Below are 17480 nucleotides of genomic sequence, written 5' to 3'. Positions count from 1 at the left end.
AAGGACCTTCCCGAACGGAGCTGAAAGCTCTGCCCTGTCCTCCTCAAGCACGCCAACGACAAGAGGCCGGCTTCCAGGGGTCACAGAAGCAAGTCCCTTGCTGCCTGACGTAAGTCCCCACCCACTCCTTTCCACCTGGAACAGCCGTGCCCTCCCTGCTCACCTGCCCATACCTTACATGTTGTCCTCAGTTTACCCCCACGTCCAGCACCTGCGAAAAAGCTGCCACTGTGCCAGGAAAAAGAGGCCCTATTTTGTTTCTGTCCACAGCCCGTCTTGAATTTCTGTTTGGCATGAACTCTGCTCCTGCGGGGTTTCACTCGCGTGGCTACGTACGTCCCCTCAACGGACTACCCACCCCACAGGGAAGGTCCCCCAGAGCACCGCCTCGGCACTAGACGCACGGAAGGGCTCAGGGAGGAAAGACAAATGTGACGGGATGGCGCCCACGGACCAAAAGCCTTCTTGCCCACCTGCATGGTGGCGAGCACAGGCAGAAGAGGAGGGAGGCTGTCGACAGCCCTGCTGATGGCCCCCAGGAGCTGAGGCTGGAAGAAACACAAACAAGGAAGCCGGGAGGAAAAGAAAAGGCGCACACTTTGCGTCGCATGGAAGCCCACAGGATGAGACAGGCTGGCACACAGACGGACTCCGGGAGCCACGGGACGAGGCCCCCACGGTGCTGAGTCAGGCTACATGAATGGCCGTTGTCTGTCCATGAGGCTGAGCAGAGACGGAGAAGAGATAACGCACTTCTCAGCCCTGGTGAGGACCGGATGCGGCCTGGGGAAAGGTTCCACAGACACTCCACCCTGTACCTGCACTTTCCTGGGGGGACCTGAGCCAGGACCCGAGCTCCAGGAACACTCGCGAGAGCTCAGTGGGACAGTGGGGACTGATCCGCCACACACACCCCAACCTCAGAGGCCAGGACACCTGGTAGCTGCCCTCCCTTAGTCGCCCCTCCCTGCAGAGAAGGCCTGGGCACCACACCGTTGGCTGTCCAGGGGACCAAGGTTCCCCTCGGGGTGATCTTGTAAAGCACGAGGAGGGAGGGGGCCCAGAGGGGCCCGTGTGTGAGGACCTGGCCTGGTCACACTCCTCTGAACTGGCCCAGCGCCCATGCCTGAGGCTTTCACTTGGGAAATCCCACAGCCAGTGGAAGAACAGAACAGGGAAGCCTTCCGGACGATTCTGTGCCATGCAAGGTACCTCTTTTTTGTTACTGGCTTTCTAAGCCAAATTATCACACTGACTAAATTATGCAAAAATACATTATTGCATCGATCTCGAAGAATCCACGGACGAAGGAACTGGTCGGAAACAGAATGTAGGTAACCAACACCTTTCAGAAGGAATACTACTAAAAAGGTTTTCCTGTATGCCAAGTCAAGCATACATTTCAGCATGTAAAACCACATCTGCTAAAGCCCCAGAAAACATACAGTAGATGAACCAGGTTCGGACAGTTTTCTACACTGTCGCCGCAATGTAAAAGAGCTGTGTTTCCATAAAATAAACCCTTCATAACGGGTGGTTCCCGTTTGCCTATGAAGTCGCGTACAAAATGCCTACAGACCACACTGCTCCGAAGTACTTCCTGCTGGGGACGTCTGTGGCCCACTCCTCCAGAAGGGACCCTTTCCATACCATCTATCGATGCAGCCCTACTGACCTGAGAAGGGGCCTCATCAGTTCCCCCTGTGTCTTTAAGCCCAGTGGGTCAGCCCTATTCTCTAGGCAGGCAGAGACACACCCCTGCCTCATAATAGGGGGCTGTTGCCTCTGGAGATGTGCCCAGGGAAGGACACACCCCGCACCATACTTGGGGGGGGGGGGGCTCCTGCCCCTGGTGATGGTTGAGCAAAGGACGCACCCCTGTATCATAATCAGAGGCTCCTGCCCCTGGTGATGGCCCTGGGGAAGGACACAGGCCTGCATCACCATTGGGGGCTGCATTCCCTGGCAATCTGCCATCCATTCCTCCAATTTAACTTGCTAAATACCTGTGCGGGCCTCAGCTCTCACCTTGAAAGCAGGAAATAATGAAAGCCCATGAATGAATAATACAGCCTCCCGACAGGCAGCTTTGTCACTTAATAAACCCAAGGTGACTTCCAGGACCAAAACCACCCCAGCAGAAAGTACCTTCAGAAAGAGAAGGGATGAAAGTCATCAGGGGTTATGGGATCATCCCCAGTTTAATAATGGGAACAAAGCAGGGAGTGAACCCAATGAACACCCAGATCTAGAAAGAGGACGGTGGCCAGTCTTTCCGAAGATTGTTCCTGCACCAGGGCTCTCGGAGATCACCTTTGCGGCGGATTTCAGGTTCGGCTCAGGCACTGAGACGACAGGTGGGGTGCGGAATGAGAGGGAGACAGGACGAAGCATGTGTTTCAGGGTAGAAAGCTTTCCCCTACTTTCTGCAGGGCTCATCAGAATCAAATAAGGTACCTTGAGCTTCCTATTGCAATTGTACCAGCCTCACCGTCGACAGCGGGTAAGAGGGCAACAAGTGGTAGAGAAGTCAGCTAGGGAACTTCTGCAGGGCTCAACTCTCTTCCAAGGACTAGCTCCTGCCTCACTTTCAAGGCAGAAATTTCTGGATTTGGTGATCTTCTGTGATTATCTCTGAGTGCAGAGGATACCTAAGTCATTGTGAAAGTCAAATGGGAACACTGCGACTCAATTCGCCACATAGAGGTCAGGACATAGACGTCTTAGTGTTCTAGGCCACACCAGCTGCGGAAGTTTGAGCTCCCATGTTCTGGGTCCCGCCGTGGAGTTCAACTCAAGGATTTCTTAGAATATGGACGAGAATGCAAGAAGGAAAAGCACTTCAGAGGCCTGGGTAGGTAAGAAAGCAAAACGGCATTTGCATAGCTAACACACGATGGGTGCTCTGGTGTTAAACAATGAAAGATAAACCAGGTCAAATGTTAACTGTCTGGACAAATCCTTAGCTAGATTAACTAAGAAAAAACAGGAGAAGGCTCAAATAACTAAAATCAGACATGAAAAAGAGGGGACATTAAAACCAGTGCCACAGAAATTAAAAAAAAAAAAAAAGGATTTAGGAGAATAGTATAAAAAAGTGTATGCCAAGAAATGGATAAACTGCTAGAAACATACGCCCCTGTATCAAGATCGAATTAAGAAACAGAGAGCCTGACTGGATATGAAATACTAAGGACATGTGTTCAGCAATCAGAAACCTCCCAACAAAGAAAAAGCCATCACCCATGAAGCCTACCGCACAACCCAAACAGGAATTAACACCCATACTGCGCAGACTCGTCCAAAAATTTGAAGAGGAAGGTGTTTGCTCATTCTGTGAGGCCAACATTACCCTCATATGAAAAGCAGACAAAAACACGACAAGGAAACTGAGAGCGATCATGAATATTGGGGCAGAAACACTTGATAAAATACTAGCCTTCCGATTTCAGCAGCAGCAGGACTATACACCGTCACCAAACGGAAGTTATTCCTGGAATGCGCAGATGGTTCGCGACACACAAGGACCCACGTGACGCACAGGAACTAAATGAAGGACAAAAACGACATCCCCTGACATGGAAAAAGCAACGGACAAGAGTCGACACCTTCTCATGACACGTAGCAGTCAAGCTGGGAAAAAGAAAGGCAGGGAGACTAAACCTGCCTCAACGTAACAAAGTCTGCGCGTGAGAAGCCCACAGCTCTCACCATCCTCAACAGGAAAAGGTGGAAAGTGCTTCTTCGTAGATCAGGAACAGGGTAACGGTTGTACGCATCGTACTGGAAGACCTAGCTGGAGCAGTCAGACAAGAAGGACAAGTAAGAGTCATCCGAGACGTAAATGAAGACGTGAAGTGATTCCTGCTCGCAGATGACCGTGACCTTACCCGAAAAAAACCCTGAAGGTTCCAAACACACCCAGACTGTTAGAACGGAAAAACAAATTCAGCAACATTTCAGGACACAAAAACCAGCACGCAAACATCGGTTGCAGTTCTGTATAGTGACAGGGAACAATGTGAAAAGAAAGTTAAAACAATTCCATTTATAACGCATCAAAAATGAATCCAGAAGACGGTGAAGGCCGGGTACACGGAAGCGACAAATCACTGTGGAGACTCATTTAAAAACATGATACAAATAAATGGAAAACATCCCCACGTTTGTGAACTGGAAAGTCTGACACCGTTAGAACGTCCACGCTCCCCAAACCGATAGATATGCAGATTCAAAGCAACCCTACCAAAATCCCGGGGGCGTTTTTGTTTTTTTTTTTTGCATAAATTCAGAAATTCACCCTAAGATGTATGCAGACCCTTAAGGGACTCTGAACAGCCATAAAAATAGCAGAAAGGAATACTAGAAGTAGGACGTCTTGAACTCCTTGAAGGTACATTACAGAGCTGCAGGAATCCAAGCAACGTGGTGCTGGTATGAAGACGAACAGAATAGAACGGAAAGCCCAGAAGTGAACCTTCTCAGACCCGGTGGAAGGATCTTCAACAAAGATGCTGAGACCACTCGAGCGGGAAAAGGACGGCCTCTTCCACAAACTCCCACCCAAGCAGGACTGCTGGGTATCCACATGCCAACGAACGACGTTCACCCCTTTTAGGACACACAAAGATGAACCTGAAGTTAACAGAACACCTAAAACTATCCCATTCCTAGAAGAAAACGGCGGACACCTTTACGAAAATGGACTTTGTGATGATGTGTTGGATCCGACACCAAAAGCACAGGCAAGGAAAGCAAACATAGACACATGGGACTGCGTCCAACCTAAAAAATTCTGCACATCCAGGGACACCATCAAGAGGGTGAAAAGGTAACCCATGAAATAGGAAGGAAAAAAAAATCTGCACACCATGTGTCTGATAACGGGTCTATCCAGGACTTCACAACAACCTATCTTCAACTTAACAACCAAAAATTAACCCTATTTTTAAAAATGTGCAAAGGACTTAAAAAGATATTTCTCCAACGAAAATACAGAAACAGCCAAAAGCAAGTGGACTGATGCTCCACACCATTTATCATTCGAGAAACGCATATCAAAACGACAATGAGGGGGCACCTGGGTGGCTCAGTGGGTTAAAGCCTCTGCCTTCGGCTCAGGTCATGATCTCAGAGTCCTGGGATCAAATCCTGCATCGGGCTCCCTGCTCAGCGGAGAGCCTGCTTCCTCCTCTCTCTCTGCCTGCCTCTCCGCCTACTTGTGATCTCTGTCAAACAAATTAACAAAATCTTTAAAAAAAAAAAAAAAAGACAAGGAGTTGTTGCTTCACACACCTTAGAATGGGTACTAAGGACAACCAAAGACCCACAGAAAATCATTAAGTGTTGGTGAAAAGGCAGAGAAACTGGAAGCGTTGTGGATGGGGAGAAAGAAAATCAGACGACGCAGCCAGTGTGGACAACATTACGTTGGCTCCTCATGAGACTGAAAACAGAACCACCATGTAAAGCAAGAAGCCCTCTTCGGGGCACAGAAGCACGGAAGCCGAAAGCGTGGTCTCAGAACCGTATCTGCATTCCCACGCTCACAGGAGCCCAGAAGAGGAAATGACTCCAGAGAGTTTCAGCAGACGAAGGGACAAATGGTGTGTCTAGCAGGACAACGGGAAATAAAGGGAGAGCCTCCTGTCTCCTGCTGCAACGTGAGAGGGCCTTGAGGATATGACACCACGTTCCAAAAGCCAGTCAGGAAAGGACAAATCCTGGAGGACCCCACCCCACCCCATATGAGGTTCCTAGGACAGAGCAATTCACACGGACAGGATGTGGACTCGTGGTGCCAGAGGGAGGCCAAACGGGGAGTCAGTGGTTGATGGGGACAGACTCTCTGTTTTGCAAGACGAAGACGTTTTAGAGGTGGATGGTGGGGACCGTCACCCTCGCAATGGCTAACTGGACGCGTCAAGGTGCGTGAGACGGTACGTTTTACTGTGTCTGCTTTTAACCGTAATTTAAAAAATGAGCTGTACGGGGGGCACCTGGGTGGCTCAGTGGGTTAAAGCTTCTGCCTTCAGCTCAGGTCATGATCCCAGTGTCCTGGGATCGAGCCCCACATCGGGCTCTTTGCGCGGCGGGGAGCGGGCTTCCTCCTCTCTCTCTGCTACTTGTGATCTCTGTCTGTCAAATAAATAAATAAAATCTTAAAAAAAAAAAAATGAGCTGTACCGGTCATGGTCCCAGAGTCCTGGGATGGAACCCTGCATCAGGTCGGGGTCCCTGCTCAAGGGGAGGTCTGCGTCTCCTCCTCCCTCTGACCTTCCCCTGTCTGTGCACACTCAGTCTTTCTCTCAGGTGCATACATTTAAGAAACAATCTTAAGAAAGGAGCTGTGTGGATGTGTTTGCATCAGGAAGGGTGATCAGGCCATCTGCGTGTGCAAAGAGCACAGGACGGGAGGCGAGGCGTTGGGCGTGCATCTCGGAGCCTGTACCCTGTACTGACCCTCGGCTAGGCCTGTCATGCACGCACAGCCCACGAGGTTTGTGTGTCGCGGGCAGTGGCGTTCGCGGGGCCTTTCCAGGAAATTCTCCACTTCCAGCCTTATTCGGTGTGCACTCTGGGATGGATGGATAAATATTTCTAAAAACACGCACGTTTCAAAAACGACTAGGAATCTCTTTAACACCACTGTAAATCCCCAAATCACTGCCGGACCTGCAGATTTTTCTCTCTCTCTCTCTCTCCTCGCTGTAAGAATTCCAAGATGGAGAATTCACCTGTTTTCCTGAAGATTCTTAAAACCGCACTCCGTTTTCAAGTATCTTTCGGCCCTGCCACCTAGAACACTCCTGACCTCCTCACTTCTAGCAAGAAACAGCAGACCATTCGCTTCTGAGCGATCTTCAGTTTACAAGCGCCACGAAAGGATGAAAAGTCATCTCTGCTTTCAAAGGAAAACAAGGAAAGAGAGGGGTGCAGGGCTTACAGACATGTTGCAAATGAACTGTGCCCTCACTGTAAAAAAAAAAAAAAAAAAGGAAAGAAAAAAATTAAGCTTCTTCGGGGAGACGCAGGGACTGGGTCATCACGCATGGGCTGAAGTTTCAACAGCCGCGGAGATAAATCTGTCCCTGATTCTGAACAGGAAGAGACAAATCCACCTATTAGATCTTGAAGCAATCCCCCCACGGATACACTGTTTAGATAATACCGGAACAAACACGGTTCGAATGATTTTGGATCTCGGGACGCAGTGCAAGGAATGCATATGATTTCGAAAAGCCCAGATGGAGTCACAGCACAGGGTCAGCCCGACTGTCTCTGGGGTGCCTGGGAGCCTCACACAAGACGAGATTTTGCTGAGACGGGATTGAGACAAAAGACGACACAAAGCCAGCGCGTTAACGGGCGCTGGCCCTCTGCCGTGATTTTGAGCGACACCGCGGAAGCTCCCGCGTGTAATCCCGTCGGCGGGAGGGCACGGTACCTGGCATCAGACCCGCGGTGGGGAACACTTCCTTCAGCTTCGTCTGGCTTTCTTCCACCAGCTCCTCTTTGGACATGGGGAGCTGCAGGACGTCTATGATGATCTGGGCCGCCTCTAGCGCCTTTTTCCCCATAACCAGGGACTTGACCTCCCAGCTATATTTCTTTCCGTAGCGGTCACATATTTCTTGGAACACCACTGAGTAGAGCCGCTCGGTATCTGCAGGGAGAGAGATACGGCGATGGTGAGGGGTGCGTGCTGTGCGAAGGCGGACCCCTGGCCCGATGAGCACAGGGAGCTGTGGAAATGCTGGCAATGGCGCGGGTCGTTCGGACAACAGGGCCCGGGGTCGCCGCTCTGTTGGCTTCAGTGTGTCTGCAAGTGGGACCTGGAAGGTTAAAAACGGGGAAAGAAAGGAGGCCCATAGGCTTTGATACAAACTCGGTGTGTCTGGACCTGGCGTGGTGAAGGCCATCCCATGAGGCCATCGGCGACAACTGAAGCGGCCGCGAGCAGGCAGCACCCAACGGTTGTGCGGGCAACCCTGCGCTGGCGAGGACACCTCCCTGCCCCCCGGCCGTGAGCACAGCGGGCGTGTGGCAAGGCTGTGGGAGCCGGGAGGCTCCGTCGAGAGAACGGGGTGCGTCTACCCAGGCTCGCGTTGCTCTGCCGCGCTCGCCCCGAACCTCCGTCACAGCCCTTCTCACGCCCGCTGTGTACTATGGACGGGGGGTCTCCCACACCAAGATGTGCGGGGCACCAGCCGGGTACCCGATGATCCAGCTCACGTCCTACACAGGTCTCACGGCCGAAGGGCTGCCCCAAACCGTAACGAGATGCCAGCGCACACCAGTCAGAGGGGCTGCTACCGAAAACACGAGCAGAGCCAGCGCCAGCGAGCATGTGGAGGAAAAGGAACCCTCGTGCACTGGGGCTGGGAATGCCAACGGGGGCAGACGCTCTGCACAACAGCAGAAAGTTAAGGACAGAGCTACAACACAGTCCAGCTGCTTCTGGGTATTTACCTGCAGGAAACAGCAACGCTGATGCAAACACACATGTGCCATAGCACCGGGCTCCCAGGGGGCTCAGTTGGTGAAGCATCTGCCTTTGGCTCAGGTCGCGATCCCAGAGTCCAGGACTGAGCTCTGCATCGGGCTCCTTGGTCAGGGGGAATCTGCTTCTCCCTCTCCCTCTGCTGCTCCCCCTACTCGTGCTCTCTCTCTCTCTCTCTCTCTCAAATAAATAAAAATCTTAGAAAAAAAAAAAGGGCCTGTGCACCCCATGTTCACTGAGCATTATGTACAACAGCCAAGATATGGAAGCATCCCCCGTGTTCACGGATAGACGGATGGATAAGGACGGTGCACAGAAGAAAGCACTGCTTAGAAGAAAGGAAATCTTACCCTTTTGGACAACATGGACAGACCTCCACGGTGTTCTGCAAAGTGAGAGAGACACAGGAGTTGTATGGTTTTGTCCCCTTGTGAAATTTCAAGGATGGAGCCAAGAGAGTAAACAGAGTCTTCAACATGGAGAACGCAGCGGTGGGCACCGGAGAGGAGGGGGGAGTGGGGGATGGGTGGTGAGTGGGGTAGGTGAAGGGGACCTCGAGGTGCACAGTGCACAGAGAAAGTAAGTCACAGGGATGGGGGACGCAGCACAGGGGACACAGTCAATACTTTGTGACAGCTCTGCGGGCGGCACACAGGCCGACTGGGCTGACCGTGGGCACCGTTTTGTAATGCACAGAAATGCACGATCACGACGACATAAGCCTGAAAGTAATAGGGTAGTGTGTATTGGTCATACTGGAAACAGCTGGCACTCAGCCCCACAGGACTGCCCAAGCCCCCGGCAATGCCAATTTCAAGCCCCAAATGTCTCCTGTGATGTAGATGGGAGGTCCCAGGACCCTGTCTTGGGCCCCACGGCTTTGCTAGCGTGGCTCCCAGCGGTCAGGAAACGCTGACTCACTGCCCCCTGGTGTATCACACAGGGTACGCGCACCCATGCAGGGAGCGTGCGCAGGGACGACGGCTGAGGGCAAGCGGCACGGGGAAGGGCGCGGAGTCCCGCGGTCTCTCCGGTGCGCCTTTCTCCCAGCCCCTGCACACCCATGTCTGCCAGCAGGGAAGCTCTCGGGACGCCTGTACTCTTGGGGTTTTCATGAAGGCTTCGCCACAGAGGCACGAGGCGTCACGCACCCCATGTGCAGCCCTGCACCCCCGTCCGGAGGATGCGGACAAACAGGAAGCGCCACAGTTCCCAGCACGCCTTGCTCGGCCGGTGCAGGAGCCCACCGGGGAGGGCCTCTGCACAACTCAAGACGGGCCTGTCGCTCACGCTGTACGAGGGCTTCAGGAGCTCGGTTTCAGGAACCAGGGTCCAACGACAAACATTACAGCAAGGACGTGCCCAGTGATGTTATTATCGCTTAGGACTTTCGGACGGTTCGGGGAGCTCTGTGCCAGCAACGGGGAGCCCAGACCAACACATGCGGTTTCTATTATCTCACAAGGCTGCACCGTTTTCCCAGGAAAGGCCAGTCTGGGAACTGGATCCCAGCTGGAGACTTTCGAGACAGTAAAGCTTCAGACACCTCAGGGCGCATCCCGGGGCCTTTTCAGGTTAACAAGCGTCGAAGGGCACGCCCGGTCGTAATTGGCAGTATCATGGCTCACACGCAGCCCGGGACATCAGACGCGCCACCGTATCTACATCTGTTTACGTCGACGTCCCTACAAGTTTAACACATCAACGGCGTTCATCCTGGCGCGAGCAACGACCAGCGCCGTGAGCCGGGATAGGTCCTCCAGTATTTAGTACAGGAATAAGGTTCACAGCAGTGACGCTCGCAAGGCAACCCCCAAGAGCTACAATACTCCCCCGGCAAGGACCGAACACGGTGACATTCGCAGGGCGTAAAGAGGGTCGGGAAGAGGCGGAGAGAGGAGAGGCCCAGAGTGCGAATGCAAGAAGGAATTCCCACGCATGACCGCGCGCAGGTGCCCGCACTCACATACGTGTTCATGTGCGCGGGCGTGCACACAGGCGTGCGTGCACTGTGGGACTGCCTGAACTCGGTACACTGTGACCCGCGCTCGGCCCGTGTCGCCCGCAGACCTCTGCTCCTCCCTGACGCCCCGTCCGGCGGCCGCGCGGCACACAGGGCAGCAACCCCGGGCCCGTGGATGGCAGGAGGCGTGGGGCTGTGCCCCGTGAGCCACGGCTGCGGCGGTGTCACCGATGTGTCCGTGTGCATCTCCCCCACGTGATTGCTGCTGGCTTGACGGATGTCACCGTTCACACGTCCCTGTCCCTGGGCTCGCTGCATCTGCTAGGGGATCTCTGGTTGTTCCGGGTCAGACTGGGGCTCGGCAAGCACCCTGGACGCCTCCCCCGGGGGCTCTTGGGGTCAGCACCAGCGGCTCCATGGGACCCCGCTCTTCTTTCAGTGTTCAGGGTGGGCTGCCTCCCCTCCGGCCCCCACAGCTACTTCCCATGGTGGCTGAGCCTGTTCTCCCTCCCATCGCCCCCCTGAATACGTTCTGCCAGGACCTTGCTGCGGCCTCGGTCTCCTGGACCACCCCAGACCCTCCGCCCCATGGTGGGGCACCGAACAGAGAGGTCTCAGTCGCCCCGCCTCTCAGGCAGTCGGGACGGCTCACACATCACCTCTGACGGGGCAATGCCTCTTCGGGTCTGGTTTGGTTTAGCTGGCACAGAACATGGTGAGGCTTCAGGAAAACTCTCCCGGGGTCATCCGCAGAACACACCGCAGCTGGGACAGCGGCCGGAGTGACTGGGGTTTTCCGGAACGCACGCTGCCCCTGCACGAACTGTTTCTTGAAGAAGGCAGACAATGGAGGGAGGGCTGGCTTGTCCCTGTATTCAACAGCAGAAAGGCCTTCCCCAGCCTTCTAGGGCCTATGGGCTCCGGGGACAAACACTCCTTGTCGGTGCGCCCCCGTGACGGGGTCGGAGGAGAGGGAAAGAGAAGGACAGACACGCAGTGATGCTGTGTCTTTTTACCTTCCTCCCTCGCACATCCTCTTCTAGGACTTGAGACAGGTCCACAGAGGAAGGAAACTCCAGGCACCGAATGAGAAAGAAATGACTGTGGGGCCGTAAAAGCAAAGCCTAGCGTGCGGGGACAGGCAGCTGAGGCCCGGCGGAAGACGGACGGAGCCATTGGGGACTCCTGCTAACGCGAGCGGACGACAGAGAAGAAAGGGTGTGAAAAAATACTGATCCCCAAGACAGAAACACGGCGATGGCCTTTATAACGCTTTAAGCAGGGGCACCTGGGTGGCTCAGTGGGTTAAAGCCTCTGCCTTCGGCTCAGGTCAGGATCTCAGGGTCCTGGGATCGAGCCCCGCATCGGGCTCTCTGCTCAGCGGGGAGCCTGCTTCCTCCTCTCTCTCTCTGCCTGTCTCTCTGCCTGCTGTGATCTCTCTCTCTGTCAAATAAATGTATAAATAAAATCTTAAAAACTAGAATAAAATGAAATGCTTTAAACAGTGTTTATTTAAAGCCTTGTGTCAGAGCTTTTAATTTAAAAGATACTGGGTGGTAGGATTATCAATGTGCAGGGGACGGTGCAGACGGCGTTTCTTCACAATGTCGCTCAAGTGCCCCCAAACCGTCGGAGCGTAAGCGAGGATGTGAACGAGTCATTACACTCCTCGGATCCAAGGATGTGTGCGCCACCGCGTGACGGCACCCTCACACCCTCAAGGGACCGCGGTTTGAGAGGAAACCGTCCCAAAGACCTGTCTTTTGATCGGGAACACAGAGTTCTCCCCGTTCAGAAGCGAGGGAGCGAGTGCCAAGCTTTGCAACTCGGGTCTGCGTTATTGTTCAGCAGAACATCATCATAGCATGTTACGGCGACGAACCTGCCTCCGTCCTCAGCTGTGTTCGAAGAACGTTCCTCGCAAAGGCCAGCCTCCCTCTGGGCCGGAAGCGGGAGACCATGCAGCACCGGGCACCCACGGCGGGTGCGCCGATCACGTAAGCGGGCACAGGAGGGCGCCCGACGGGAGACGGGACCCTGGCGAGCTGGGCAGGGTGGCCGCAAGCCAGGTGTCGTCGTGGGCGGCACGCTGCCCTCCCACGTGGGGCAACGAGACACTGAGGTTTAAAGTCCCTGAACCAATGCCAAAGGGCAACCCGGTCCTGTACCTGGACTAAGGCTGCCTACGCACGGTGACCTTGACGGCCTGCACTGTGGTCTCTGAGGCGGAGGTTTTAGAAAAGTACCATGTTCTTCTCATCGCGAACGTACTGACACGTTGGCCGAGCCCACCCCTGCCTCCCAGAGCCAGTCTGCGTCTTAGCCCATAAGGACAGAAGGGGGGAGGGTGTTTCCCCGCGTCTCCCTTGCAGGAAGCGGGACCGTACACGCAGGTTCCTAATCCCACCGTAAAAAGAAGCAGTCACACGGCTTCGCAGCCAGACTCCTTCATGTATGTGGCGCTGACAACCACGTGGGACAAGACCTGATTTCTCGAGGAGCCTGCGTGGCTCCGTCGGCTCAGCATCTGCCTTCGGCTCAGGTCATGACCTCAAGACCCACATCTGGCTCCCTGCTTAGCGGGAAGCCTGCTTGTGTCCTCTATCTCAAGAAAAGAAAAGAAAAGAAAAGAAAAGGAGAGAAAAGACCCGATTTCTCTGCTCATCCGCATTTAGCTCCCAGAGCAGACCTGAACGCAATGAGGTCTGGGGAGAAAGTGTGGACATCAGCAATCTGAAAGCTGAACAGTAAACTCCCAGCTCAACCACTGTTTAGCTGACAGTCCTGATTAAGGTTTTTAAGCTTCACAACTTGGAGTTTCTGCCCGGGGAGCAGGGGTGCTGAGCTGCTCTCGGTCTGTAGGGCTGGGTGTGACCAGACAGTCTGACGCCCGCTGCCCGGGTCTGTGACCGTGCCCTGCAGCTGAGAAGTCACCGAAATCTGCCAGCAGGTGCTCAGCCCCCCAGCTGGGCCCTGGGTTACGGGTCTGCAGAACGGAGACAGTAATGGGGCCACGACACACCTTCTGAGTGGCCGTGTCCTCGATGTAGCCTAGACTTAGGCCGAGCTCGGAGCACAGCATCTGGCCACGGGAAACTCCGGCATCATCGTGGGGAACCCTGGCTGTGGGGATGCCTGCCTTGCACCTGAGGTGCAGAAACCTTGTAACCAGTGAGCATCTCTGAGTTGGGAGACCACAAGACCTGCTTCCTCGCCGCACAGCAGTGCTCCAAAAAGGGCAAAGACCTGTTCTGACAACTCACCGGCCCTCCTGAGACCGTTTCCTTAAAAAAACGAAACACCAATCCGCTAAGTCGTGGCAATGTCTTCACAAAGGCATCGCACTTTTTGGGCACATGGAAATAGCTTCATGAACGCTTGGTAACTAACGGTCCGGCCTGGTACATGACCGGGATCTCTCATTTCCGGTTCCTCAATCCATTAACTCCTGCAAACAGACACGTCTTCATTTAGCAGCAAAATCGGACCTGGGATGGCAGGAGGAGGGTTTCATGTCTGCTGAGTGTGACTCCTGACGCACTTCTCCTTAGGAATAGCTACGGTTTTGCGCCTGGGCCCTGCCCCACACCCTGCCCCACCGAGAGTCCACGCATCACACAGAAAACGCATTAAAACACATTTTAAAGTTGATAACGGGAAAATCTAAACACAACTGGCTCCTTGCAAAGCAGGACAAAGGAATGGAATGGTTCCGTCCGGAATGATATTCTCTCCAAAAGAGTCGTGCTTTTATTATTTCCAATGACAAAAGGGGGTTGGCGGCACCAAAAGCCGGTGCTTGGTGAGACAGACAGGTTAGGTCGCAGAAGAGACGTTTTCACACGGAGGAAGCCATGTTCAGTGAAAATCGAATGGTCGCAATGGGGCAGACGAGAAGACGGGGCTGAACGACGGCTTTCTCTCACTCACAAGTGTAGCAGCGTTTTCAAACGGGGTGAACACTGCCTATTTTAACATGAAACAGCTCCCAGCCTAGAATACCGTGTGATAAACGTGAGGTTGTCATTTTTCTCAGCTGTTTCGAGAGCACATAGTAGGTGACTGGTAACTCTTGAACAGATAGGTCTTTTTCTTCTTTTTTTTTTAAAGATTTTATTTATTTTTCAGACAGAGAGCAGGAGCAAGGGCAGAAGAGGAGGGAGACGCAGGCTCCCCGCTGACCAAATGTCCCGGGACTGCAGAGATCATGACATGAGCCACAGGCAGACGCCTATCAGACCCAGCCCCGCAGGCGTCTCTGAACTGACATTTATTTACTGACCAGGGGTAGTATTTTCGGGGAACAGAATCAGCTCCCCAAAGATACTGTTCTACTAGTTTCTGATTCTCTGCACTGATTCCCAAAGTGTAGTTCACAGGGAAACAGCATCAAGAATGCACATTCCTGGTCCCACCCCAGATCTGCAGACTTGGAATTTGGGGTGGGGCCCTGCCCCGTGCGTTTTATTGAGCACCCCCAGGGCCGTGGGTGTGTGCTGAAGTTGAAAACCAGTTAGCTAACAGAGCGTGCTTACTGAAGCCCCGAGCTTTGTAAAGTCAGCGATTTTATCAACGCGAAGAAGAGCTTACTTTCAATGATGATATATACAGATTTGAGTAGAAAGTAAGGGGGAAAAAACACCTATGACATTCATCCCCATGTTGACATTTGTTTCCTTCTTTAGCCCCCAAAGGAGATCTACGTTAATACGTTTTTCTCGGAAGATAAATTCTTTAAAATAAGAAATGTGGAATGTGCCCCATTCTTTCTGAAGTTAATGCCAGCAAACGACTTCAATTCCTGGAGCTGTCACTTAAGCGTAGTGAAGTGGGTGCCCCTGGGGAGGAGAGGAGCCGGCCAGGGTTCTGTTCTGCACGGCAGGGTTACCCACAGCAAGGGCACGCAGCCCTTGGAGCAACACCTAGCTAGCCACACTTTTCTTTAAAGAATAGAGGACCGATGACTTCCTGGGACATAACCATATTGAAAGAATGAGTTCAACGGCTCCTTTTTCTCTTAATGGGAAATCAAGAAGGCAATGTGCAGTCCTGGGACCAGCGAACCCAAAGTCAGAGCTGGTCACGGGCAGCCCTGATGTGAGAACAGCTACTGAAGTTCTCCCATGAGCCATCTGCACACTCTAGGGTGGGACTGGATTCCCCCAGCGAACGCACTCGCAGCCCAGCCGTAGGAAGGACATCATCGCAAACCGGGAGTCCTTTTCCAAAACTGGACTGCGGGGCCGGTCACACCTCTGTGAATACGGGAGCTCTGAAGGTCGTGGGCCTGGAACGCCGGTGACTCACGGTGACTCACGGGAGATAGCAGCAGGGCCCTCTGAAAGCTCTGAAAGCTCTCTGTCGGATATCTCCACTGCCTGGGGCTGTTCTTTACTTCTTAATGCAGCCAAGATTGCTTAATAATCCCTAGAACCCTAAAGGCAAAAGCTGTTTTGTAAGGTCACTGCAGGCAACAGGAGCTAAGTGCTGCTCCTGCCGCTCCTGGCACACAGCCCGCAGCTCAGATCCTCCTGCTGGAGCCATCGTCTGGCTCCCAGGGGCGCAGGCTGGCCTCCCTCTATGCATCGGCCTGTCTGGCCGCTGTGACACGCCAAGACCAAGGCAAGCCATGTCCGCGTACAGACGGGAGAAGCACGTCTGCTAGGAGCGGCGGTCAGCCCGGGAGACGTAGGAAGGCTCTACAGGACAGCTGGAAAGGGCAGAGGGAGCATGACAATGTTTTGGTAGGGGCTTAGCAAGGGAAGAAATGAGGCACTGCACAAGTTTCCAGTCCTAAATTACGAGAGCAAGTGTGGAAGTCCGCGAGGGGCCCTCGGATGAGACCCTGCAGGGGCTCTGATTCCAAGCGCGGCGGAAGGAGCCCGGTGGAGGGAAGGCTGTGGTGATCTGACCGCGGCTACAGGGTCGGCCCGGGGGAGCAGGAGGGGTGTGTCTCGAAGCAGGGCCTGCTATGGGACGCTCTGGGGGGCACACCCGGGGTGGGGGGGGTTCCTGCACGGAAAGCCGGTAGTCACAGAGGACTGAGCAGGTGGCGAGTCGTGCCTGGCATACGGGGGTGGGTGTGGGGCTGAAGGACAAGGCTGTGCCGTCACCTGTGTCCCAGCATGTTGAGCGCAAGGAGGCCCTTGTGTGTACGGCAGCAACGAGCTGCCTGGTAATGCTTTGTTGCTCTGCTTCCCAAAGGCTGCTGTCCCCCACTTCTGGACCATGACCCAAGATGGGGAGGCAGCAGCATACAACCCCAGAGGGCAGGGGTCTCCATCGTACCACGGAACGCCTCCTGCTGAGCCGTGAAGGGGCACAGAGTGTGCTGCTTGCCCCAGACGTTCAGGTGCCATGAAAGGAAACCGTCACTGAGCCAGTCAAAAATCCGGGGCCACAGGCCCTGTGCGGATACAGCCAGCCGGCTCCCACGTCTGCCCGGCCACCCAGCGGTCCATGAGCAAACTCTGATCATACCCCCAGTCCGGCGGTGGGATCCCCGTTGCCACCTGGCGTCATTCACCCCCCCCCCACCCCGGTACGCCTCCCTCTTCACCCGGGAACCCGTGCGCCCGTGTCGCCTGAGCCCTGCCGTGCTCTCGGCCACTCAGGAGGGAGGAGCCCCCATGCCGCCTGCACACCAAAAAGCCCCTGCGTGGGGATGAGGAGCTGTTTAGGAGGATGCCCCGCCGCAGCTGGGAATCACGGCCGGGGTTTAAAGAGTCGGTGCACTGCTGTGGGCACAGACACAGCCGCGTCCGCGTCGGACCCTCTGCACGTGCCCCAGGCCTGCCAGCGAACCCCGTCTGCTGAGTTTCCCGCATCCTGCTAAGGATCACGAGGATTCTGTCCTAAGAAGGCTGGTTTGTGGGAAACGCTACAGAGCCTTAGCAGAGTGAAGCTGCGTCCAAATGTAAACCAGAGATAACTATGTCACAGCAAAAGCAGGTCTCCCCTCCTCCCAGCCAACAACCAACCACCAAAAAGCTTTCCAAGAATCTGGCGCAGTGG

The 17480-nt window shown here is 54.2% G+C and overlaps 1 protein-coding gene across 1 annotated transcript in view; it reads right to left on the bottom strand.

Annotated features, from left to right (window-relative positions):
• LOC111157128 (pseudouridine 5'-phosphatase) overlaps positions 1-17480 on the bottom strand; it is a 77196-nt gene that overhangs the window by 34394 nt on the left and 25322 nt on the right. The window contains exon 2 of the mRNA XM_022518369.1: positions 7448-7666. Within this exon, the coding sequence (XP_022374077.1) occupies positions 7448-7666 (219 nt within the window). The remainder of the gene's footprint in view (positions 1-7447; positions 7667-17480) is intronic.

The sequence above is a fragment of the Enhydra lutris genome, unplaced genomic scaffold (assembly GCF_002288905.1).
Source record: "Enhydra lutris kenyoni isolate GAN:26980312 unplaced genomic scaffold, ASM228890v2 scaffoldscaffold52, whole genome shotgun sequence".
In the NCBI taxonomy this organism is placed as follows: Eukaryota; Metazoa; Chordata; class Mammalia; order Carnivora; family Mustelidae; genus Enhydra; species Enhydra lutris.
The sequence above is the reverse complement of the archived record's forward strand: the minus strand, read 5'-3'. Positions and strand labels throughout refer to the sequence as shown.